The sequence below is a fragment of the Dama dama genome, chromosome 23 (assembly GCF_033118175.1).
Source record: "Dama dama isolate Ldn47 chromosome 23, ASM3311817v1, whole genome shotgun sequence".
In the NCBI taxonomy this organism is placed as follows: Eukaryota; Metazoa; Chordata; class Mammalia; order Artiodactyla; family Cervidae; genus Dama; species Dama dama.
The window spans coordinates 52,364,704-52,388,734 of NC_083703.1; the positions used below are offsets into that span (position 1 = coordinate 52,364,704).

General features: G+C 49.1%; 3 protein-coding genes across 11 annotated transcripts in view; all 3 read left to right on the top strand.

The window, feature by feature from the left end:
* The first annotated feature begins 2,443 nt into the window (after positions 1-2,443).
* On the top strand, positions 2,444-12,253 carry LZTS3 (leucine zipper tumor suppressor family member 3). 5 transcript variants are annotated; one of them, XM_061126728.1, is made up of 5 exons: positions 2,456-2,542; positions 6,933-7,152; positions 7,695-8,165; positions 8,484-9,350; positions 9,689-12,253. In XM_061126728.1, the coding sequence occupies exons 3-5, from the start codon at positions 7,713-7,715 to the stop codon at positions 10,385-10,387; spliced, it is 2,019 nt and encodes a 672-aa protein (XP_060982711.1). In that variant the 5' UTR covers positions 2,456-2,542; positions 6,933-7,152; positions 7,695-7,712; the 3' UTR covers positions 10,388-12,253. The 5 variants fall into 5 exon arrangements, with proteins under 5 accessions (XP_060982714.1, XP_060982711.1, XP_060982710.1 ...); XM_061126731.1 differs by lacking the exon at positions 6,933-7,152 and having other exon boundaries at positions 2,444-2,542; XM_061126727.1 differs by lacking the exons at positions 2,456-2,542; positions 6,933-7,152 and adding an exon at positions 6,710-6,903.
* Positions 12,254-13,958: 1,705 nt separating this feature from the next.
* Positions 13,959-24,031, top strand: part of UBOX5 (U-box domain containing 5) — a 45,495-nt gene continuing 35,422 nt past the window's right edge. For 2 of the 3 annotated variants that reach the window (XM_061126732.1, XM_061126736.1), the window contains exon 1: positions 15,811-15,921. The gene's annotated coding sequence lies outside the window, so the exon portion shown is untranslated. Of the gene's footprint in view, positions 14,079-15,810; positions 15,922-24,031 lie in introns of those variants that run through there. The other variant, XM_061126734.1, reaches the window with a different exon arrangement.
* On the top strand, positions 14,047-23,874 carry FASTKD5 (FAST kinase domains 5). Of its 3 annotated transcripts, XM_061126726.1 has the most exons (5): positions 14,047-14,078; positions 15,814-15,921; positions 18,024-18,178; positions 20,549-20,691; positions 21,158-23,874. In XM_061126726.1, the coding sequence occupies exon 5, from the start codon at positions 21,195-21,197 to the stop codon at positions 23,622-23,624; it is 2,430 nt and encodes an 809-aa protein (XP_060982709.1). In that variant the 5' UTR covers positions 14,047-14,078; positions 15,814-15,921; positions 18,024-18,178; positions 20,549-20,691; positions 21,158-21,194; the 3' UTR covers positions 23,625-23,874. The 3 variants fall into 3 exon arrangements, with proteins under 3 accessions (XP_060982709.1, XP_060982707.1, XP_060982706.1); XM_061126724.1 differs by lacking the exon at positions 20,549-20,691; XM_061126723.1 differs by lacking the exons at positions 14,047-14,078; positions 18,024-18,178; positions 20,549-20,691 and having other exon boundaries at positions 15,811-15,921.

Genomic DNA, 24,031 nt, shown 5'->3' on the forward strand with positions numbered 1-24,031 from the left:
TTTCCAAGGTGAGGATTATCTGATCACTGAAAGTTTGAAAGAAGTCTTCCATTAAACCATCTAGGTCTCAAACCTGCTTCAGACATCTTTCTTGGATAGTATTTTCAACATTTTTATTGTTTTTGTAATTTTATTTCCCAGAAAAGGGTCCATATTATTAAATATCAGTGTTTCCATATGCATTAGAACAGAGTCAGATATGGTATTCTCTTACTTTTCTGGTGTTCCTAAGATGCAAAACCACATTGTTAATGACATAAGCACAGAGAACTATAAAAAGATATTAAGTTGAGATCAAGACAAAGGTAGATGGAAAAACGAAAGGAAAATAAAATGAACAGAATGAAATGTTTTATTAGAGAAAATAGAATACCCTTAACTGTGAAAATTAAATCAGTAATGGTGAAAACCAAAAACTTGAGATACTGTCCCCAGGATTTAGAGAAAAGGGAAAAGGGATTTAATTGACAGTGGTAATCCAATGTGATAATTTTAGAGGAGAAAAAAAGTCCAAAACAATGTTCGTAGAATGGACAAGAACATACTAGAAGAGACCTTTTCTCAGTTGAAAGGAAGACTTTTTTTATTTCTGAAATTTTAATAGAAAAATGCCTATACTAAGATTTATACTGGCAAAATGTTTTACTTTTGAGAGTAGAGAAAAATTCCAACAAGCACCAGGCAATTTGCTCACCTAAAAGAAACCAATCCAGTTATGCTACCTTTTTTTGGAGCTACAATATAATTGACATATAATATTAGTTTCAGATGTACTTGCTACTATTTTAAGAGCCAAAGACAATGGGATATGGACAAGAGAATTTTGAGGGGGAAAGTTTGAGATTCAAGAATTCTATAACTAGTTAAGCCACCCTGTGTGTGAGGACAGCAGAAAGGCATTCTCACCTAGAGCATAGACTTAGAAAAATGTAACATCCTGGAGTTCACTTTGAAATCACTAGTCAAGTTGGGAGATGGGTCTGAAGGAGGAATAGAAAAATTAGTGCATAAGAAACTGTCAGTGACATTGTTACCAATTAAACAAATCATTGGCAAAAGCCAAAACAATGATTGAAAAAGAGGATTTTGTGACTTAAGAAAAAGTATAAATAAAAACTGAGTCTGTCATCCTAGATTAAGTGGACAAATATAAGTAGTGTGAGGGCAGCAGGCCAAGAGATGGAAATTTCTCATTACACAGGAGGAACATAAAAATGAATGATTTGTCATTGACTTTAATAATTTGTGAAAATAAGCTGCATTTTTATTTGATAAACTTAATGGCAACAACCAGAAGAATTAAAAACAGGCTTTCTGCATTGCAAATCATTATGGGAGATAAAAGCAAATATGGAAAAATTCAGAAAACAGGAAACAGACAGAAATAAAAACTATTTAAATAGAATGACAGCTGACCAAACAAATCATCTGTAACAGTAGAGGTACTATGGATTACATGCCAGCAGAGTGGAGAAACTGCAGTTTTTAAGTCAGATCCTTTGTGCCTCAAAGATTTTGCTAATGCTGAACCCTGGGCCTGGCTTGCTTGTCTATCCTATTCAAGGTGAAGGCCTCCGTTCCAGACAGACTTCCTCCCGGCAGTCCTGGGCCACCTGGGGCGGAATGAGCACCTCTCTCACATACCTGGCAACCGTGTGCGAAGCTGGTACTCCATATCAGACACAACCGCCTTATTCCCTCTCACTACGAAGGGCCAAGGCATCTTGCCAGGTTCGGGCCACAGGATGAAGCAGTCAAACCCTGCTCAGTTGTAATGTACGTCTTTAACCTGGTCGCCCGCCCTTCCCCCCACGACGGTGATCCTCAGTGAGAATCAAGTTTCAAACCGGCTCCGATTGCTGACTGACAGAGTCAAGGACCCTCAAAACCTTACAAATGCCCGCCGGCTTCTCCCCGCGCCTGGGCGGGTCTTCCAAGGGCTGTGTCGTATCCACCCCCGACGGCTCGCCCCGCCCCCACCTTGCAGACTAGTAGCAAGGTCTCAAGGTGTCCGCTGGGAAGCCTCGAGCCGAAGAGCGGGAGCGAAAGAGGAATAGGGCGCGGGGCTCGGCGTCTAGAGCCCCTTCCCCAAGTCAGAGGAGTTCCTCCTTGTCGCCAAAGATGTGGGGTTCAAGAAGGGTCTGCCCTATTGGATTTAAGAGGAGAGACTGGGGGGCTGAGCCCAAGCGTATAGAGGGTTAACACGGAACGTGCAGAGGGCTCGGGGCAGGCTCAGAGCGACCCGAAGGCGGGTGGGTGAACTAGAGGTGTCCCACGCGCGGGCCAGGACGCAGCGATAAAAGGGTTAAGGCACCGGGCCCCGCCTCAGCCCAGGGATTGGCGAGCTTGGGGGGCGTGGCTGGAGGGCGGACCTGCGTTTGCCGCAGCCGCGGGTGGGCGGGGCCCGGGCGGGGAGCGGGAGGGGCGCGGAGCGCAGCCGGGCCCGCGCCTCGCGCCCCGCCGGGCGGGCTTCTGGCCGCGCCAGCGAGCCGGGCCGGCGGCGCCAGCGCCGAAGACCCCGCGCCGGACCCTGAGGCAGCGAGTAAGTGAGGCAGACCCACCGCCGCGCCCCTCTCGACTCCGACCTTTCGCCTTGCCCGCTACACCGCGAGGCTCGTTCGGTCGGACCCGGAGCTGGGGAGGGGGAGCGTCCCACTGCTGGGATCCCAGGGATGAAGGGAGTGGAGATGAGGCCGATGATGTCATGGATGCTTCGCAGGGCCTGGGGGAAGGTGGCGGCCGGAGGGGGTGCGGCCCGGATTATGTCACCTCTTCCCTCTGCGCCCCGCCCCCCCGGGCCACACGCGTTGGTGAGGATCTCCAGGAGGTGCAGGAGGGATTTCTCCCACCGCAGAGATCCCCCCGGACACCTCCTCGGGATGGCCTGTGACTGGGGTCTCTATCTTTTGGCGCTGCGGGCTGTGGGGGCGAACACCCGCCCCCCGCCACCACCCCCCACTCCCGTGTGGGAGGCTCGTGTGTGCGCGCGTGTGTGATCGGGGTGTGTGTGGGGGGGCGCTATAAGCCCCCCTCAGCCCTGAAACACGGGATTTATCAGGGCCAGGATCTAGGGGATCGGCCCCTTCCCCCTTTGTCGCCAAGAGAAGATGAATCTCCCCTCACATATCCCAACCAAGAAGTTCTGGAGACCTCTGCACCCCCCTCCCCCAAAGCCCTATAGTGCCCCTGAAACCTTTTCTCCCTCAGTCCTTCTTCCTGGAAGCCCATCCTGATTTTCCTATCGGGATTCATTGCCTCTTTGCATGCTTATAACTAGCATTCTCCCACCTGCATTCTCTCTGCATCTCCTCTGAATCAGGGCACAGAGACCCCAAAATTCTGTGGCCTGTTCCCCTCCTGGGGGCACCCACAGGGCAGCCCCAGAATGAAATCTCCCTGAAGTGGCCTGAACCAAGTGCTCCAAGAGCCCTCCCCCTGGGTAGATCAGGGATGCTGTCCTGGGAGGCAGTATTTGGGTTGGTTCTTGAAGGGTGCAGAATGGGCACAGAGAGCTGCGAAGAGATTTTGTGTAGTGTGGAGAGGGACTCAGGTCAAGGGAAATAGGATGAGCAGCAGGAGAGTCCTTGGGGGCCCTGCTGCAAGCTGTGGTTCTGAGGGCTGAAAGGAATACCAGGCATCTACCCGTAATACATTCACTTCTTAAGATTCCTGTAAGGTAGGTGTGAGAACCCGAAGTGGAATAACCTACATGCAGTTCCATCCCTAATCAGTTGAACTGGGATTTCTACTTGGAGCTGATACCTCTGTAAGTGTCTATATTGCACCTGGTGCAATAGAATTTGGGCAAAGCATGGACAAGATCGGCTTTGCCCTTTAGAAAGAGTCTCTTGGCTGCACGGGGGAGGGAGTACAGAACAAGAAAGGGCAGTGAGAAGCCCCCAGCAAGGATGCTGGCAGGAGGGGCTGCTAAGATCTTTAGTGGGTGAATGGGCTGAGCTTGGGGCTCTGAGACCCCAAGGGAAGGGTATAGTGTTTACTGGCTTTGGGAGGGACACACATGTGGAGGGGCTGGGTGGTCACTGAAGGATGGAAGGACCTGCCCATCTAACTCCCAGGTATAGGGTCTATTTGCCCCCTTCGTGACCACTAATACTGTGTGTAATGTCCCAGGCACTGAGGGTGGATAGGACAGAAATAGAGGCAGAATCAGGCAACAGGCTGTCATCCCAGATTGTTGAGCTAATGCCATGAGGTTGTCTTTGCAGACCATACTCAGCTACCTGGGCTAGTTCAGGACCCTGACCCACAAATGAAGCTCAAACCCTTCCTCGGGACTCAGTTTCTAACTATCAGGGAGATATATGCCCTTCCTTGTCTTGCCAGTCCCTGCTGGAGGTTTGTAGAAAGAAGTTGCAGCAGTCTGAGCTTGGGAGAGGCAAGGGGCAGAGAACATTTGCATGGAGTTGACGGTAACAGGTTAGAATTATAATAAGCTCTTCAAGGAGTGAGGCTCCAAGGAAAATTGCAGTGGGTTGGTAGTCAATGATTCCCAGAGAAAGACCACAAGGATAGGAGGCTCAGGAAACAGTTTTGGGACCTCATTTCCATCAATCCAGGACTCTGGGCACCCAGGCCTTCAGGGGACCACACACAATCCAGGGAAACCACAGGGCAGGGTGGCATATGATCAGCCCCAATCTATGGTCAGAGTCTCCTGGATCTCAGGGAAGGTAGTATTGCATATTTGTACTGCACCTTACAGTTTGCAAAGCACCTTCCTAAACATTATCCGCTCACTTTCATGACCCAAGGTTTGCTCCTGCCCACACCCAGGCTTCTGGTGAAACCCCCTTGTCTAGTTCTCTCTTCTCACTGTCGACACCTTTTAGCATATAACCACACTCAGGTTTCTACCATGTTAAATTCTAAAATTAGAAAAGAGCCCTTGGATTCCAAAACACCTGAAATTACTGCCTTCTCAGAAGGGAACTCTTCCATCTTTCCCTCCAGACCCCCACCTCCCCGCCACTCCTGTAGTCTGGCTCTGCTTTGCACCACTTTTCCAAAATCATTCTCATAGACACCAGTGATGTTTCCACCTGCCAAATTCAGGGCACCCTCTCCAATCCCAATTTTATGAGTAAGCCCCTTTGTTAACTCCAGGAGTGCCCCTACCTTCTTGACGTGTAATCCATCTTGGTCTTCAGGGCCTGCCTTCTCCTGGTCTTCTTCCTGTTCCCACTTCTTCCCAGGCTTTGGGCTCTGCCACTGGAGCTCCATGCTGGACTCCACCACAATACGCTTGAATGCTCCTGATCCAAGTCTCTCTTTCTATCTGATAGCTGAGAGCTATCTTTCTCTGGTCTTCCTCAAAGCACCCATTTTCAAAAACAAAAACAAAAAAGAACCCATTTGCCCACACATTCTCCTCCTGTCACGTTAAGTGTGCCATACCCATCCTGGTGTCCCAGTCCAGACTCCTCCCTGGCCCCACCCCCTGGACCCCATCTTTATGAAGTTTTGTCAGTTCTTCCGTCCTGACCAGATCTTCCCACTGGTTCTAAGCCTCAGGACACCCAGCCTTCACCCTTTTGACTCCCCAGCTGCTCCCTACACTGCATCCAGAGATGGCAAGAGAAGGGGGTCATGTTTAGGATGGGAGGGGGATATTCTGTCTCCATATTTCTGTTCATTATCAGTGAGCAGAGCGTCAAGATTTTGGCAGCAGCACCTAGGGCACGAGATGAAAGTAGGCACTCACTTTCAAGATCCTGCACTTACACTTAAATTGCACCCTAAGTGCCTCTCTTGCCTTACTCTATGTCTCAGCCTTGTGGGATGTATGGAACAGATTAGCTTAAGGGAAGAAGGTGGTAAACGCCTGTTCTCCACACCTAGGCGGGGTGAGGGGGGGCGGGGGGAAATGCGGATAGAATGGAATTTTACAAAAGTGCGGACTGGTTTGTGGTTTTCCAACCACCTCGGGCTGTAATTCCTGGTGTGGCCAGAAGACACCTGCAAGGCAAGAGTTTTGTTTGGCTCCCCTGATCTGGGACCCGATAGCCTCAACACAACATTAGAAGTGGGCATCTGGGGAGAAGACAGTTTGAAACATCACTCAAGGGGCCCAGGAATGCCACCTGTACCCCTTCACCTTAGCAGACGAGGAAGGCAGGGTTTAAAGGACTGAAGGGCGCCCCCTGCCATTTTTGGCACTTGTATTTGAGCGTCTGCTCGCGGCCGGCACTGCCTGCAGCCCCTGCCCAGCTGAATATGAGGATCTCTGGGGCAGGTGTTTCCTTGGTGCGGACTTGAGACAAAGGAACCAGGAAGCAGGGCTTTCCAGAGCACAGGTAACCCGAGGCCCTGCTCCCCACTGCTTCTGTGGGCCAGCCTTGAGGGAGGGGGACGCACGCCCACAGAAGGGCTCCGAGGAATTCTCGGTGAACTGTGCAGGGTCAAGGTCCACAAGGAGCGGGGGAGGGGAGTAATCCAGGAAGTCTTCCCGAAGGCAGTGAATTCTTGGAGGGGTTCTGCGGGCGCGGAATCCTGGGCGCCGCTGGGCGCCGAGGCTCCGCCCCTGCCCCCGCCCACCTGTGGGAACCGCAGGCCGGGAGGGAGGCACGGCAGGCGTCCTCCGCAGCCAGCGCTGCGTCCTCTGCCCCGGCTTCAACCAGCCCCGGGGCCTCTGCCGAGGTACTGACCATGGGGAGGGGCCCCTCTCGTGCCAGACCCCCATGCGTGCAAGTTGGGAAGACCTCTGGGAGGGTCCCCTGCTACACGCTGCAACCGCGGTCCCCGGCCGTCCGCGAGGGGCGGCGCATGTCCTAGGTGGCCCAGATGCGCGCCGCCCAGGCAGCTACCGCCCACCCTACCCCCAATACCTCCGTCCTGTCCCGCGCCCGCTGCCCTGGGGTTCCTGGCACGCGGCAGCTCTGCGAGGTAGGTCCTCCATTCCTCCCATTTCGCAGAGGAGAAAACTGCAGTCCGGGATGGCTCGGTCGGCCGGTCCAAAGTCGCGTAGCTGGTTCGTGCCGAGCTGCGAGAGTGAGGCACATGGCCCCTGCAGACCGGGCCTCGGAGGGTCCCAGGCTTGAGGCCCCATCGGCCCCCCACCCCCTTGGAGAGGCAAGGAGAGGATCCTGCGCCGGTAGTGAGCCTCCACTTCTGTCCTTGACTGCAACACCCTAGGTTAGGGGACCGGGAAGGACTCCCATCCCCAGTTTTTGGATAGGGGTGGGCTTCCCTCCCTTAAGTTCTGAGGTCCCCTATTGAATTCAGGTACTGCTGTCCCCTTCCAAACCCATCTTCCCAGCCCATGAGGTTGGGATATAGGAGTCCGGACCCAGAGTAAAGGACACCTGAGTTCTGAGGTTGCAGTGAAGAATTGGGGGTGGGTGGGTCACTGAGTGGGGGGCAGACCCGTGAAGAAGCTGGGTCTGAGGTGGGAGTTAAGAGCGGAATACTGAGTATAGATAGCAAAGCTAGGAGGGTGGGTGTATGGTCCTTAGGGGTTGGGCTTTGTCAGCTGTATGAGGGGCAGCCCCTATTACCAAGTTGTCCTTATTTCCCCAGCCCCATTCCTTTACCTTGGCTGTCTGGGAACTCCTGGGCCCACTGTAAGGAAGGGGACACTGAAAGGCAGGATCAGGTGGTTCTGGGTCAGGCTTGGATGGGGTGGTGAGGGTGGGGCTGGGTCTGATCTCTCTCTGCTTTCCTACTTGTGCCCACAGTGCCCCCCTGGCTTAGTCATGGCGAAGCTGGAGACACTGCCTGTGCGTGCTGACCCAGGGCGAGATCCCCTCCTGGCCTTCGCCCCTCGGCCCTCTGAGCTCGGACCCCCAGATCCTCGCCTGGCCATGGGCAGTGTGGGCAGTGGGGTGGCCCACACCCAGGAGTTTGCCATGAAAAGTGTGGGCACCCGCACGGGGGGTGGGGGCAACCAGGGCAGTTTCCCTGGTCCCCGTGGCAGTGGGGTCAGCAGGGAGAGGCCAGGCCGCTACCCCTCAGAGGACAAGGCTCTCGCCAATTCACTCTACCTCAATGGCGAGCTACGGGGCAGCGACCACACGGATGTCTGTGGCAACGTGGTGGGCAGCAGCGGTGGCAGCAGCAGCAGTGGGGGCAGTGATAAGGCCCCACCACAGTATCGTGAGCCCAGCCACCCACCCAAGCTCCTGGCCACCTCTGGCAAGCTAGACCAGGTCAGTCCTTAAGGCCTTTTTCTGGGGATAGCTGGCAACCCAGAGAAGAGGGTGAAGTGGGCCTTCTTGGTTGTTTTTGAGCTTTAGGGACTGAGATAGAAGCCGGGTTGGGGAGCCTTGGGGGTCAAGTCCAGCTGGTGGGCCTTGGGCAGATAATTGGTTGTGAGAGGGGCAGGGGGTAGCCAGGAGAGACTCCCAGGATGGAGGTCCAATGGGGGTGGAGATGGGGCTGGACAAGTCTAGATCAGAGGGAAGAGACTGGGGCCAAGGCTAAGGCCCCATCCTGATGCCCACTCCCTCTTCCTTGCTTTTGTGCAGTGCTCAGAGCCGCTAGTTCGGCCTTCGGCCTTCAAGCCTGTTGTACCCAAGAACTTCCACTCCATGCAGAACTTGTGCCCCCCACAGACCAACGGGACCCCTGAGGGACGACAGGGCCCTGGTGGCCTCAAGGGTGGACTGGACAAGTCTCGGACCATGACCCCAGCGGGCGGAGGTGGGAGCGGCCTCTCAGATTCAGGCCGGAACTCACTCACAAGCCTGCCCACCTACAGTTCCAGCTACAGCCAGCACCTGGCGCCCCTCAGTGCCTCCACCAGCCACATCAACCGCATTGGCACTGCCAGCTACGGCAGTGGCAGCGGTGGTGGCAGCAGTGGTGGTGGGTCGGGCTACCAGGACCTGGCGACGTCCGACAGTGGGCGGGCCTCCAGCAAGAGCGGGTCATCCTCATCCATGGGGCGACCAGGTCACCTGGGATCAGGGGAGGGTGGAGGGGGAGGCCTGCCATTTGCGGCCTGCTCACCACCTTCGCCCAGTGCTCTGATCCAGGAGCTAGAGGAGCGGCTGTGGGAGAAGGAGCAGGAGGTGGCAGCTCTGCGGCGCAGCCTGGAGCAGAGTGAGGCGGCAGTGGCCCAGGTGCTGGAGGAGCGTCAGAAGGCCTGGGAGCGTGAGCTGGCTGAGCTGCGGCAGGGCTGCAGTGGGAAGCTGCAGCAGGTGGCCCGGCGCGCCCAGCGTGCCCAGCAAGGCCTGCAGCTACAGGTGCTGCGGCTGCAGCAGGACAAGAAGCAGCTACAGGAGGAGGCAGCCCGGCTGATGCGGCAGCGGGAAGAGCTTGAGGACAAGGTTGCCGCCTGCCAGAAGGAACAGGCCGACTTCCTGCCCCGGATGGAGGAAACTAAGTGGGAGGTACAGACTGGGGCGTGGGCATCTCCCTGTGTCCCCTTCTTCTGTCTCTCTGGAGAAAACCAGAATAGCAGCCCACAGCTATCACAAGGGGAGTGAAGATTGTGGCAGCATCAGTTGGCAGTGTCTGTGAGGACCAGAGCAGTCCCAGGCCCTGTGAGATTAGCCATGTCGTCCTCATGAGTCTGAGGAGGGGACCCTGCATTGTCTTTTTTGCCATGATGAGCTGACCCTGAGCCCTGGGGCAGCTTGATGCCCTGGGGCTGGATATGGGGGCTAGAGTGGGGGTAAGCAGAGTTCTGCTTTCCCCCTGACTTCTCTTCTCATCTGCCCCTGCCCAGGTATGCCAGAAGGCTGGGGAGATTTCCCTTCTGAAGCAGCAGCTGAAGGACTCGCAGGCGGATGTGTCCCAGAAGCTGAGTGAGATTGTTGGGCTGCGCTCACAGCTGCGGGAGGGCCGGGCCTCCCTGCGGGAGAAGGAGGAGCAGCTGCTCAGCCTGAGGGACTCCTTCAGCAGCAAACAGGCCAGCCTGGAGCTGGGTGAGGGAGAGCTGCCCTCTGCCTGCCTCAAGCCGGCACTGACCCCAGTGGATCCGGCCGAGCCACAGGATGCACTGGCCACCTGCGAGAGCGATGAGGCCAAGATGCGCCGTCAGGCTGGGGTGGCTGCTGCCGCCTCCTTGGTTTCCTTGGATGGGGAGGTGGATGCCGGTGGGGAGAGTGGGACGCGGGCCCTGCGGCGGGAGGTGGGGCGGCTGCAGGCTGAGCTGGCAGCTGAGCGGCGAGCCCGGGAGCGCCAGGGTGCCAGCTTTGCAGAGGAGCGCCGAGTGTGGCTGGAGGAGAAGGAGAAGGTCATTGAGTACCAGAAGCAGCTGCAGCTGAGTTATGTGGAGATGTACCAGCGCAACCAGCAGCTAGAGCGGCGGCTGCGAGAGCGAGGGGCTGCGGGAGGTGCCAGCACACCTACACCCCAACATGGGGAGGAGAAGAAAGCCTGGACCCCCTCCCGCCTTGAGCGCATCGAGTCCACAGAAATATGATCCCCTACCTGGGCATGTGGCCTTTTGACAAATACCCAGTCAAAGGCCAGAGTCCCCAGTATCCCCTTCCCTGCCATCTCTTTTCCCCATGTCCTCTGAATCCCCAGACCAAAGAGGTTCTCAAAGCAGCTGTGACCAGGCCCCTCCCCTCACTGGGTGCCTCCCAGCTCTACCACTGCCCCACTAGGCAGCCCACTCAACCCTCCTCCCAAGGAGGAAGCGGGGAGGGCAGAGTGAATGGGGCTGAGGGCCCAGGCAGCAGGGGAACTCGTGCTCCTTTTCTTGGCACTCCCTTGTTGGAAAGGTGGCAGGCCTTGCAGAGCCATGAGGTGCCCAGCCCCTGGGTGGGTCTGGGCTGCTACTGTTGGCCACCCTGTGTCCAGAGATGCTCTCTGTACCAATCTCCTAGGCCATGTAGCCTGAGGGGGACTGTATGGGGTCTGCCAAAGCTGACAGTCTGGGCTCCTGGCCTCCCTGTTTCCTGCACTTTTCTCCCTCCCTGGGCAGATTGGCAGGACAAGTGGGAGCAGATGGCCTGCCTACGGTTGAGAGGGCTACCTGCCTAGCCCCTCCCTGCCAAGGTCTCTAGCCTGGGCTAGTCCTGAGTGTATGTCTATATGTGTATGTTGGAGGAGGTAAGGGCTGAGGCTGGAGGCTCGGCACCCGGGAAAGATCTGCTGTCCTGTTCTTGGGAAGGGTCACCTGGAGACTTCTTAGCTCTACCCTCACCCCTCTGACCAGGATCCTGTAGGAAAACAGCCCCATTTGCTTGGCTGATCCCTCACCCAGGGCCACTATCCAGCTCTAACTACAGTTATTAAGTGCCACCTGCCTCTCAGGCACTCCCCTCATCGACTTTCTGAGGTCCTATGGGTGTCTGTGGTGTCTTCCTATGTCTTCCCACTTGATTCCCTCAGCCACCTTCTGCTTTTGTGCTCAGCCTACTGCTTTCATGCTCAGAACATCATTGTCCTAGGCCACCTCTTCCCCTAAACCTCACCTTTTCTCCCAGTAGAAAACTGCTTGATCTTTGGTGCACTGCCCACTTCCTAGCTCCTTTGGGCCCAAGCCTGAGCCCAAGGCCCTTGTTTTGGGGGGTGGGGGGGGGTAACTATGATTGCTCTTGAAGAGCAAGGCTGAACTGAGAGAATCACTGACCCCTGGGTCCAAGAGGCCTGAGGTAGCCCAGTGTTTGCCCAGGGTAGTCCTGGCATGGCCATTAGTGGGGGTTGGGGCAGCCAGTCACTTCCTCCTCTGGGGGCCCTCTTAAGAGTCCATCTCCCCAAAATAAGAAGGGAAAGGCAAATTTCTAACACACCAGCAATAAAAATCGGAGGAGGTTTGGCCCTTGGCCCTTGTATTTCTCTTTTTACTCTCTCCTTCCCACCCCCAAGACTGGGTTTGTGGGGCAGGCTGGAGGGAGCTGGCAACTACTGTGAGCAATCCCCCGACCCCTGACCAGCCTCCTCTCATGACTGGTGACTGTTTAACGAGCTGTGCACCCCACACACAAACAGGAGTGCCCCTGTGGCCTCTGTCCTGCACAGCCCCTTCTGGTGCCCCTTACCAGTTCTCTGAGCTGGGTGGGGGGCTGTCCTGGCAATCACTGCCCATTCCACTCACCCTTCATTGCACTGGCCCCAGAACCTGGGCCTGGGCCAGAGGGGCAGGAGGAAGAGGAGGCGTTAGTATGAAAAAAAAAATTAAAAAGTAGAAAAAAATATGAACAGACTCAGCTTTGGGATTTCCAACCACAAAAGAAGTTATATATAAATATATATAAATATATATCTCTACCATATGTGATGGAAAGACTTTGTTTTCTTTTCCCAAAGAAATAAAATGGAGAAAGCCTCTTGAGTGGCACTCTTTTGGCATGCTTGTGTCTTTGCAGGTGTGGGAGGTGAGGCTGGGTGAGGGGAGCGTGGAGGGCAAAGCTGGAGTAAACACTTCAGAGGAGGCATGAGACTGGAAGTGCTCACAGGACCATGCCAGGAGGTTGGATCAAAGACCAATCTCCTCCATGTTGTCCAGGAAGAGTAGTGCTTCCACTTCTCTACCTGAAGGGGCTTTCTCTTCAGTTCAGACTGTTGCCAAAAGGGTTTCAAGCTAGTTCCAGCTCAGAACCTCGATACTAGGCTGTTGGTCAGAAGGCAGGTGACGCAGGACAGTCTATAGCATCCTGATTAGCCAAAGTCTGAGGGCAGAACACATAGATATGAAGGCTGAGAATCAGTTTGTAATTAATGGTGAGGCTCCAAAGACAGAAGGGACCCAAGTGTGCTTCAAGTACTTCAAGCATGTTTGTAATTCCTTTGGTTAGGCTCACAAAGCTCCTCAATTAAGAATGTACTCTGCCACGAGTAACACAACCTGATTTACAGGACCCCACAGAGTGGTTTATTTTCCTTCACCTGACACAAACTCTGGACATAAATATGCTCTAAGTGTCAGAGGTGTTGGTTCATCAAGGACCTAGACTTTTTATCCTCCTCCCATCCTTTGCATGTTGTTCCCTCCATGCCACAAGGCAGCAGTCACAGTTCTGTGAAGTGACTGAGGCAGCAGCACTTTATCAAAAAAAGTAAACGCTTTCCCAGAACCTTCACACTATCCTTCCCTTAAAAATTTTTTTTTCTTCCCTTTAAATTTTGTGGGCTGGAACTGAGTCGCATGCTCTTCCCACTTCAAGGGAGGCTGAGAAGTTGAGTATTTGGCAAAGAGAAACGGGATTGTCATAGCTGCTGAGGAGCAATTACGGTTTATTTAATCTCCTAGGCTTGTTCTCCGTTCTGCTGGCAAGGACGGTCATAATCAGCAACTCAGTGATCTGGCTCCAGTGAGAGAACCTTCTCTGAGAAGGGGTGTCAGTGGTCTAGGGCCTCAAATGCGCACCCTGAGGCAAACAGTGCCCTCCAGAGAGCTCAGGAGTTGGGATGCCAGGCTTGCCCCTTGCAGTGAAGCGTCCTCCTTACATTGGTTTTGTTTACCTGTCAAGATGGTGCCCTGGAGGGAGCACCATTTCTCAGGTCCCCTTCGCAGCCCTTTAAGGCACCGATGAGGTGTGACCACCCTGATCAGCAGCCTCCAGTGCCTCCAGTAAGGGCCGTCTACTGCCAAGTCCTCCTGGAAGTCTCGAGAGTCTCTTCCCTGTCTAATTGCCCATACCCACTCAGGTGGGAGCCCCGCTACTCGAGGAGGTGGAGGATCACCCTGGCTCATCTGCCAAAGCTCTGGCCGCCTCAACCAGCTCCTCAAATCCATTTCTCCTAACAGGTTCGTCTATCCATCACTAACTCTCCTCCTGAGAGCACTCTGTGCAGATGAGAAATCTGGCTTAGAGAGTTTACAGGACTTCCCCAAGGCCATAAAACCCTGAGTAGCGGTTTGAGATTCGAACCTGTATCTAGGCTATTCAGTGACTTCCAGAGCGATCCATCCACTGCGGTGTTTTCCCTCCGCAGGTCCTGACTCCGCAGTGACGTCTTCCTGTGGAAAAACGTCCTTGGAAAACGCTAACAGAGTCTTTTGAGCCTCGGCCGCACCCGTCACTCATCAGCAACCGGAAGTAGCGGGCAGCTCACCGGAAGTGGGGGCTGTGAGGCCAGGGTGAAGCCGGAGAAGTCTTCGTGGTTCCGCAGCCCGCGAGAGTGGCGAGTGCTCTTGCGTGGTCCGCACTCGCCAAGCTCAGGTGAGTGACGGCGGCCGGGGAGGAAGCCGTGGCGGCGCTCCGTGCCGAGTTGGGCCGCGCTTCCAGGCCTGAGCTGCGGGTACCTGTGCCAGGCCCAGCTCTAGGGAGAGCCTCGGAGACCTGGTGTCCTGTGGCCTTTGGTAAGCGGCTTATGGCTCAGATGGTAAAGAATCTGCCTGCAATGTAGGAGACCCGGGTTCAATCCCTGAGTCGGGAAGATCCCCTGGAGAAGAGATTGACACCCCACTTCAGTATTCTTGCCTAGAGAATTCCATGGACAGAGAGGAGCCTAGCAGGCTACAGTCCATGGGGTCGCAAAGAGTCGGACGGGTCTGAACGACTACCGCTACCACTTCTTACTTGTACCTTGATTTTTCCTCTGTGAGACGAACAACAGTACTTGTTTCACAAGGCTTTTGTGAGAACGTAGTAAAATATTTTGCCGCTCATCTTATCCCACTTCAATGTATGCGATTCACCTGGAAATTTGGAGATTGGGAGTCTGTAAGTCTGGGCTGGGGCCCGAGATTCTGCGTTTCTCACCATTTTCCAGGTGAGGTTGATGCTGCTGCTCCGCAGGCTGCACTTTGAGTAGCAAGGCCCTGTGGCATTTGCTTAGTACCTGGGACAGGTTGAGTCTTCAGTAAATAACAATACGAGATATATACCCTCCCCCTCCCCGGCCTTTTTTTTTAACAGATAGTTTCTGGTTGCACAAGCCTAAGGTTATTATGGGTATCTCCCTCCGTTTTTTTATATCCGGGGATAAGAAAAATAATTGCCATTTTTCTTTCCGTACAAATCATGACACAGCTCTTCTCTCCTAACTCAGGGAGCTTTGGGGCCTCTCCATACCAGTTATATTCATGGGCCTCCTCGGGTGATGCTTCACTGCCCACTTAGTGCAGACTCTTGGAGGTTCTTCATCCTGTGGAGTTGAAACCAACTGCTTTAGCACCAACATGGCTAACGTCTGTGCTTTAGTCATTTGTTGCTGCTGGAATCTGAATTTATGTTTTCTGTACTTTACTCACATTCTGTGACTTGCCTAGATTCTGCGACTCAGTGCTCGGAATGGCCTTAGGCAAGCTCTGGGATGAATTTGCTGCTGCCTGGTAGACCAGAATAAAATTGAAAAACTTCATGCTACATAAGACAACTGAGAATGCAAGGCATTTGGCAGTTATGCAGGCCTAATTTAATTTGTCAGTATGGTTTTCTTCCCCACTCATCAGTTTATATTTTCAGGTCCCCAGTAAGGCCTTATCATTCACCATGCAAATAAGTCAACTTTAATACCAAAGAATTCTGATGTTTCCCCGTCACTTTTCTGAAATACCATAATACGCAGTCTTGCAAATATAGGAAAACCGATAAAATCAAATGTTTGGTTGTGCTAAAAGTGATAGGTACTTGAACTGTTTATTTGGAAATGTTTTCACATGATTGTGGATGCAGATACTTTACCTGTTGGCATTTTATCAATCCTCTCATAGACTCCAGCGCCGAGAGAAAGTCAGTTTTTTGTTTTTTTAATTGTCAGGGCTACTCAACACATTAGTTGATAAGACAAAAGTGGATTTGAAGTATCTGTTTATTTGTGGTAATTTGATAATTTTATCAGGACATAAGTGGGTTAAATTTTTCTAGCAAAAGAATCAAATCAGAATTAAGAGATGAGATCTGGTATCTGGTAAATTGAATATGCTGAGGGTGTCATATACTTAATCTACAGTTAGCATGGCTGCCTTCCTCCGCCTGGCTCCCCTCCTCTAACTTCTGGACTGTAGTTTAAAACGAAGCTATTCGGCCTTGCTCAGACCTGTACCTGGAAGGTGGAAAGGTAAGATTTCTCGCTCTTGTGAAATCACATCATTCAGGGTGGTTTGGGCAGTGTCTTTCAGAACAGCCGTGGTTGGTCCAGTGGTGTCTAAGGCTCCACTCTGTTTCTCTAGGACCCCTGAAGAGGAGATGGGGAGGGGAGTGTCCTTGGGGCATTTACGCTAGGAAAGGGACTTTGTGAAATGATGTCACATAAATTTGAACCTTTAGAGGAGACATGAGGAGTTACCAATTGGGCTTCTCTTAGTGTTCTCTTTCCAGCTTTCTTATGGATTCTTTGGGAACCCTTAAATAAGGAGGAACTAACTCTCCCCTCTGTCTCTATCTGGGCAAAACATCCTGGCCTCTTTCTTTGTAGTGCCTTTTCTCCCCACTCTTCTGCTTTATTGGTTCTATATCTTCCTTGTGTTTCTTCCCTTTCCTTCTCTACAGTACTTAATACTCATCCTCTAAAGTGGTTGTATTTCAGTTCTGTATACATAGATTTAGTGTCTCTGCTAAAAGTTGCATGGCAAAAAAGTGAATAGCTACTGTTTGCCATTTGCAGTTTGTGTCTGCATGGCTCTAAGATTAGTTTGTCATCGTTCGTTACTGGGCATCCATAGAGAAGTTCTACAGACAGTAGGAAGTGCTTGTACTGGAAATAACTTTTCAACCTTTTTCTTGAGTATTTAGGTTACTCTATCTATTCACGGATTGTCTTATTGAAGAACAATTTCTTGTTAGAACATCCTTTTTGTAAATTTAATTTTTTTCCAAGTTATATGTGTGCATGGCTTATATAGTTAAATTCCATGGTGGCCCCGTGGTTAGGACTTGAAGATTTCACTGCCCAGGGCGCAGGTTCAATCCCTGGTTCAGGAACTAAGATTCCATAAGCCGCATGGCGTGGCCAAAAAAAAAAAAAAGGCAAATAGTTTGACAGATCTTATAACACTTATTATAACATATTAACATATAACATATTAATTCTTATAACATATTAATTCCATTTTTGTTCTCCAGAGACACTTTTCAACTATTTGTTTGTTTCTTTTGGTATTCGTTGGTGTACTCTAAATAACTAACATTTGTATTTCTGTTTCTTGATTTCTAGGACATCTCTATGTCCATAAAATCTTTTGACTTCTTTTTATGGACTTGGATGCTCTAGGTCTCATGTATTACTGCTCAGTTTCCCTCTTTCCCACTTCCCCTCCCTTTAACCTCCCAGTATAATTTGCTCAAAATTTTTGTTTAAATGGATATTCAAGGTTTATGTTGGTAAGATTATGTAAATATTATTTACAGCTGAGCAAGGAGTGTAATATAACAATTTTTGTCTTGTAAAACTTTTTTGTATTGTTTGGAGTTAATAATTTTTGTTGCTGTTATTGGCTTGGTTTTCCATCTACCTATTACTTATTGGCTCAGCGGTAAAGAAGTCACCTGCCAATGCAGGAGCCATGGGTTTGATCCCTGGGTTAGGAAGATCCCCTGGAGAAGGAAATGGCAACTCACTCTAGTGTTCTTATCTGGGAAATCCCATGGACAGAGGAGTCTGGCTGGCTAAAGTCCATGAGGTTGCAAAAGAGTCGGACACAACTTAACAACTTGGTGACTAAACGACAACAAATTACTTGTTTATGCTCAGATTATCCATCAGAAATGTCAGTCTCCTCTCCTGTGTAATATCCATCTCTTCTAGCATAAACTAGTTGCTCTTTGTGTCTGCTCACAGCTGTAGTCCTTTATCATTATTCCTAGAGTTTCTCTTTACTTCCTTTCTATGTTGAACTGTAAATTCTGGATCCCATATCTCTCTTGCCAACTTTCACATCTTCCATTATGATAGTTCTCTTTACCTTGATACTGGAACATCTTGTAAACTCATTCCTTCGTGTAGATTGTTGTCTTTGATGTCTTCTTTTTGTTCTTTTTATAAGTAGTAATTACTAGTGATAGCTAGGATCTTAGACTGTTAAAGGTATGAGGGGCTTTTGAGCTTACCTAACCCACCAGTTCTAACCCTCCAGCTTCCTGGCATCTGGAAACCCTATAGATTATTTGGGGGTCCTCCCCACCCTCCTGTCTGAAATCTGACTTCCCTTTTTGTCTCTCCAGTACACTAGCAACGTGGGATTTGGAATCAGATCATCTTTGATGTCAAACCCCATTTTGTCCCTTATCTGTGTAATCTTCATCAGGTTTCTTAATCTTGTGAAGATTCTTTTTCCTTATCAACAATATGGAGATAATAAAACCTACCTTGCAAAAAGGTAAGAATTGGAACTGATGCAGATGAAACCGCTTCTTCAAGGCTTGGCACAGTGGAGACCCTAAGACAGTTGTGGCTCTTGTTCTTGTGGGATCCTAGTTCCCAAACCAGGGATCCAACTTGCAACTCCTGCATTGGAAGCATGGAGTCTTAATCATTGGACAACCAGGAAAGTCCCTTAGCCTGTATTTTTGCAAATCAGAAAGAGCCACGTAATTCAAAACACTGGATCTATATCAGTCAAACATTGATGATGCAGGAAATGGTTCTTCATTTCAGGACCACATACAGTAATCTCATTAAGTGATCTTAGATAATTGAGGTTACTTAAATATGTGCTTTTAAAGTTGTATTAGTTATAAAAGTATTTGTTAAATTAGTCCTATTCTATTTAACAGTTTTAATCCTACTAAAAAGGAAAAAAAGTTAATTTGTCAGAGGTGTAGCAGAAAATCTCCCCACAGCTATATACTTTCCTTTTATATAGGTGTATTTTAAGTGATGTCACTGATTCTGTTTGTTCCACTGACTATTTGTATAAATCTTTCCATGTGTTGATGCCTGACACATGCTTATTCTGTAAACCAGGTTACTCCTTCTGAAAAAACATGGATTTTCAGTTTTTTTGTTATTGTAAAAAAAAAATTTGTCTTTTTATTAAAGTTATTTCTTAAGATCTAGTTCTCAAGATGAGAAGGAGGGCTTTGAACAATTGCTTTAGTTGGACGTTGTGCTGACCTAAATTTAGATTACAGGTTCCAAAACAGGTACTCTTAAAAGCCTTGTTCTGTCAACTAAAGAGTTCCATTACTTGCTTTCTCCTTTGTTCCCACCATACCTGAGCTGCAGTATTAATTGAGATTCCGTTTTGAGGCATAAATCTTTAAGTATCATCTAAATACTAAAGGAAAAAAAATCACTTCATTACTATTTTCCTGATGTCTTCTAATTTTTAAAAAGTTAGCCATTTGCATTCATAGGAGTAAGCTAATGGTCTATAGCAAACCTTTTCTGTAAAGGGCCGGATAGTAAATATTTTATGCTTTGGAAGCCATATATTCTCTGCCAGAATTACTCAACTCTGCTCTTGTAATGAGAATGCAGCCATAGACAGCATTTAAAGCATTTAACAAATGGCCTGGCTATGTTAAAACTTTACTTACAAAAACAGATGAGGGCTGGATTTGGGCTCTGGGCCATAGTTTGCTAACACTTGATCTATAGCATCTGGACCCACAGATTGAAATTTGGTGGGAGAATGGTCCACAGGCCACAGTATGGAACTAAGCGTATAAAGATTTGGTGTGAAAGAATTCTGTTCTGGTTCACAAAGAAATTAGGCGCATACCTTCCTGCCATCCAGAGAAGCCTGTGTGGCTGGGCTACTTGAAAAAAGCCTCTAACCTGCCCTGCAGTCCTCTATTTCTTATGCTATGGGCTCCAGAAGGAAAGGCCTGACAGGGGAGTTGCTTAGGCATTTCAGAAAATCATTCTGGCACCCTCAGAACCTTCATGGCATTTTCTGCATCATGAGCCATGTCTGGTCCATATCTTGGCATCTTAGTGCTCCCTGGGTTTTGCTTGTTAAGCTTTGGCATTTCTCAAGTAGAAGTAGAGACAGTAAGCATTGAAAGCAAGAGTATGGCAGAGTCATTTTCATAACCTGTCATGGTTTCTGCTGTAGAAGAAAAGTAGAACTTGTGCTGCTCTCAGGCAGAATAATCAACACCTGACTCACTGGAAGCATTGCTAATATGCCTCCTCCAGAGGAAAGCTGTGCTGCTCCCCTTGTTGTCAGCAGGGCAGTTGCATGAATTGGTGTTCCCTGAGCCCAGCTTTGAAATGCTCTTTGTGTCTCACCCATGAATTGACAGTGAGCAGGGCCTCGGCCTTCTACCTTCCCCCACCAAAGTGCTTGAGTTTTGGGGGGTTGGTGGGTTTTTTTTGGTATCTGGAGTAGCTATTTTTCTTTTTGATTTTTATTGGAGTGTAGTTGCTTTACAGTGTTGTATTAGTTTCTGCTGTACAGCAAAGTAAATCAGTTACATGTGTACATATATCCCCTCTTTCTTAGTTTTCCTTCCCATTTAGGTCACCACAGAGCACTGAGTAGAGTTCCCTATGCTATACAGTAGGATCTCATTACTTATCTATTTTATACATAATATTGTATATATTTCACTCCCAATTCTTTCCATCTCCCACTCCCCCCACCTTGGTATCCATAAATTTGTTCTCTACGTCTGTGTCTCTTTTGCTTTGCAAATAAGCCCATCTGTATGTACCATTTTTCTGGATCCACATATAAGTGATATTATATGACATTTATTTTTCTGTTTCTGACTGACTTCACCTGTATGACTGTCTCTAGGTCTGTCCACATCTCTGTAAATGGTATACTGTTTTATTCCTTGTGAGTGAGTTTTCAAGTTTACTTCCCAAGTGAATGACTACTCTGCAATAGTGATTCAGACTCTTGTCGGCCTTGAGAGGAGAATAGGCATCTTCTACAAGGTACAGAAGTAGCATTAAAACAACTGAATTCTGTAATCAAAAGGAGGAACGAGGTGGGGCAGGTATTGTGGGTATTATTGTGCTGATATTGAAGAGGTGGGATAGATTGCATACTTCTGTTCTCAGCTTTCTCTTTGGAAATCTGCTTTCCTCATTCCTGTTGGATTTTAGTGCAACAGCTGTCTCTAACTGTAACAAAAGTCTGGCCAGAGGACAGAGGAAATTTAAACTGAGGAGCAGTCCAAAGAACTGCTCAATTGTACCCTAGGTTTGGGGGTTTTCCGTGCCTTTATGCAGGGTACATGGGGTTTTTCCTTGATGTATGCTGTCTTGTGGTTTGGGCATTCACTAACATTGAACTTACTTGAGTGGACAGTGGTATAGTTTTAATCCATGTCTTATAGTGTGTAAATTTTGGTATTAAGATAGGTGGAAGCCACTTATTCTTCATCTACCCTTTTTTCAGTATCTGGCACCAATTCTGGCCCAGTCATTTGTGACCCATGGCTCTTGTGATATGCCGAAGATTTCCAGGCACTTTCTGTGGAACACTTTCCCAACCAGCTCTAATCAAGAACCTTATAAACAAGAAATTGCTTGGTCAGACATGTGAGGACTGTGCTCTGACCACTAGAATGATCAGTACTGACACCAGAATGGCAGCCATTCTCCAGCTGTTAAAACCTATAAGATATTGGACATTTTGCAATCCTTTTACCTACAGTGCAACCCAAAGTGTGGCATGGAGGAATATGAGAAGCTACGTGTGGCACAAAGGACAGAACTCTCCAGAAGACAGCCTCTGCCATCCTGCCAGAAAAGTTAACATTTGTAGCACCTCTGCTTCTTGGAGGATTCTGACAACTGGCAATACCCTCCCAGGTTTGGAATTCAGCAGGGCTTCTGCCTCTAAGGCCAGCACGTTGAACCTGCACTCATCCAGGGCCATGAGAATTAATGAAGAGGATGTAGAAACTTTTGATTCCCTTGAAGACCCTCGAGTTTTCCTCCAGCTAAGACCAGAATATCAGCTTCACAGCTATAACAGATCTGTGACTTGTCAACCTCTGTCAGTTTCAGAAGGTGAACTAATTTTGCACAAAGTCACCGTTTATCAAGATAATCTCCAGCCTCAAATTATTGTTGACTATATCTGTAAGCTGAGTTCTTTGCCTGCAGAGCAACATCCTGTTTTGCTGTCCAGTACCAGCTTTGCTCTGCTCTGCCAGCTGAGTGTGAAAAACATACGTCTCTTTGATGCCCCAGATCTGATCAGTATTTTGAAAGCTTTTGTCAGTTTAGGAATTCCTCATTCCCATTCAATGCTAGATGTATTTGAAACGAACTTTTGCCATAAGGTATGGGAAATGAGTCTGGATCAACTTCTCTTGGTGGCTGACCTCTGGCGGTACTTGGGACGCAGAGTACCTCGGTTTTTAAAGATCTTTTTCAGTTATCTTAATTTGCATTGGAAAGATCTATCCCTGTCCCAGCTGATTCACTTAATTTATATTATAGGTGAAAGTCGTCAGGCACCCCAGGATCTAATGCAAAAACTGGAATCATTGATCCTTAAGTATATAGATTTGATCAATTTAGAAGAGGTTGGTTCAATCTGTTTGGGGTTTTTTAAATCGAGTAGTAGTCTCTCTGAATTTGTCATGAGGAAATTTGGAGACCTGGCTTGTGCTGACATGCAGCATCTGAGTAGTTATGCCTTAGTGAATATTCTTAAAATGTTCCGTTTCACTCATGTGGATCACGTAAATTTCATGAAGCAATTTGGACATATTGCTCCTCAGCGAATTCCTTCCCTGGGAGTTCAGGGTGTCATGCACCTGACTCTTGCCTGCTCGGCGTTACGCTTCCTGGATGAAAGGGTAATGAATGCAGTGGCTGCTTCTTTGCCTCCTAGGGTAGCATACTGTCGAAGTAAAGATGTTGCCAAGATTCTGTGGTCATTTGGAACTCTCAATTATAAGCCACCCAATGCAGAAGAGTTTTATTCTAGCCTGATAAATGAGATTCACAGAAAGATGCTTGAGTTCAATCGATACCCAGAACACCTGCTCACGTGCTTGCTGGGCCTGGCATTTTCTGAGTACTTTCCAGTAGAGCTCATAGATTTTGCTTTGAGTCCAGGGTTTGTCAGGTTAGCTCAGGAGAGAAGTAAGTTTGAGGTCACCAAGGAGCTGTATACTCTTGATGGAACAGTTGGCATTGAATGTCCAGATTACAGAGGCAATCGTCTTAGCTCTCAGCTTCAGCAAGAGGGGTCAGAAATGCTATGGAATTTAGCAAGGAAGGATATGAGCTCAAAACCTGAATTCCTAGAAGCTCTCTTTTTACTTGAGACCATGTTGGGTGGGCCCCAGTATGTCAAACACCATATGATTTTGCCTCATACCCGATCTTCTGATTTAGAGGTTCAACTTGATGTTAACATGAAGCCATTACCATTTAACAGAGAAGCCATACCAGTTGAAGATGTAGCCAAGTTAAGGCTTAAGCATGTGGGAGTCAACCTTACTGATGATTTGATGAATCAGCTACTAAAAGGGAAATCAAGAGGGCATTCCCAGGGGGAAATTGAGTCAGACAGTGGGCAGCAGCCCTTGAAATTAGAGGAGGAGACAGCTAAACCTGTGGGAAGCTCCCTTTGCAATAAGGTAGACAGATTGGCTGGCCTGTCCCCCCCGACCTGCTTGCAGGCCCCACAAGTGAAGCTGGCTATTCAGTTGACAAACAGGAACCAGTATTGCTATGGTTCCAGAGATCTGCTCGGACTGCATAATATGAAGAGGCGGCAGCTGAATCAACTTGGGTACCGTGTGGTGGAGTTATCTCACTGGGAATGGCTCCCACTACTGAAACGAACTCGCTTAGAAAAACTGGCTTTTCTCCATGAGAAGGTGTTCACCTCTGCTCTCTGAAGGGCCTTCAGGGTCATTTCTACTCATAAATGCTGTAGCTATGCACTGTAGCAGGTGTTGTGAAACAGTTACAAAAGCCAGAATGTAGATTTGGTAATAAAATCATCTATTGAGATTAAATTGTACCCTGTCTGTGGCAGGTAGAAGCTAGTGTACATTACTGTGAATTAATTATAACTTGGTCCAGTTGTATAAGTTGCTGCTAATTTGTACAGGTAAATAATAAACATCTTAAAATATGGTCAAGAAACTCCTTATCTTCCTTTCTGTTTATTAGCCTCATCTCATGATTGCTTTGAATTTTTAGGATAAAAGTATAGTCAGGCATTGTCGAAAGCTAATCTTATTTAAAAAATGGTTTTGTCATATTTTGTTTTAAAGTAAGAACTGAAGAATCTTATACAGCT

Excerpts from the sequence above, each read along its gene's own strand:
- LZTS3 (XM_061126727.1), top strand. The coding sequence starts at position 6,802 with ATGCGCGCCGCCCAGGCAGCTACCGCCCACCCTACCCCCAATACCTCC. Across the intron at positions 8,166-8,483 it reads CCTCTGGCAAGCTAGACCAG|TGCTCAGAGCCGCTAGTTCG; the intron begins GTCAGTCCTTAA and ends GCTTTTGTGCAG. Across the intron at positions 9,351-9,688 it reads TGGAGGAAACTAAGTGGGAG|GTATGCCAGAAGGCTGGGGA; the intron begins GTACAGACTGGG and ends GCCCCTGCCCAG.
- FASTKD5 (XM_061126726.1), top strand. The coding sequence starts at position 21,195 with ATGGCTCTTGTGATATGCCGAAGATTTCCAGGCACTTTCTGTGGAACA.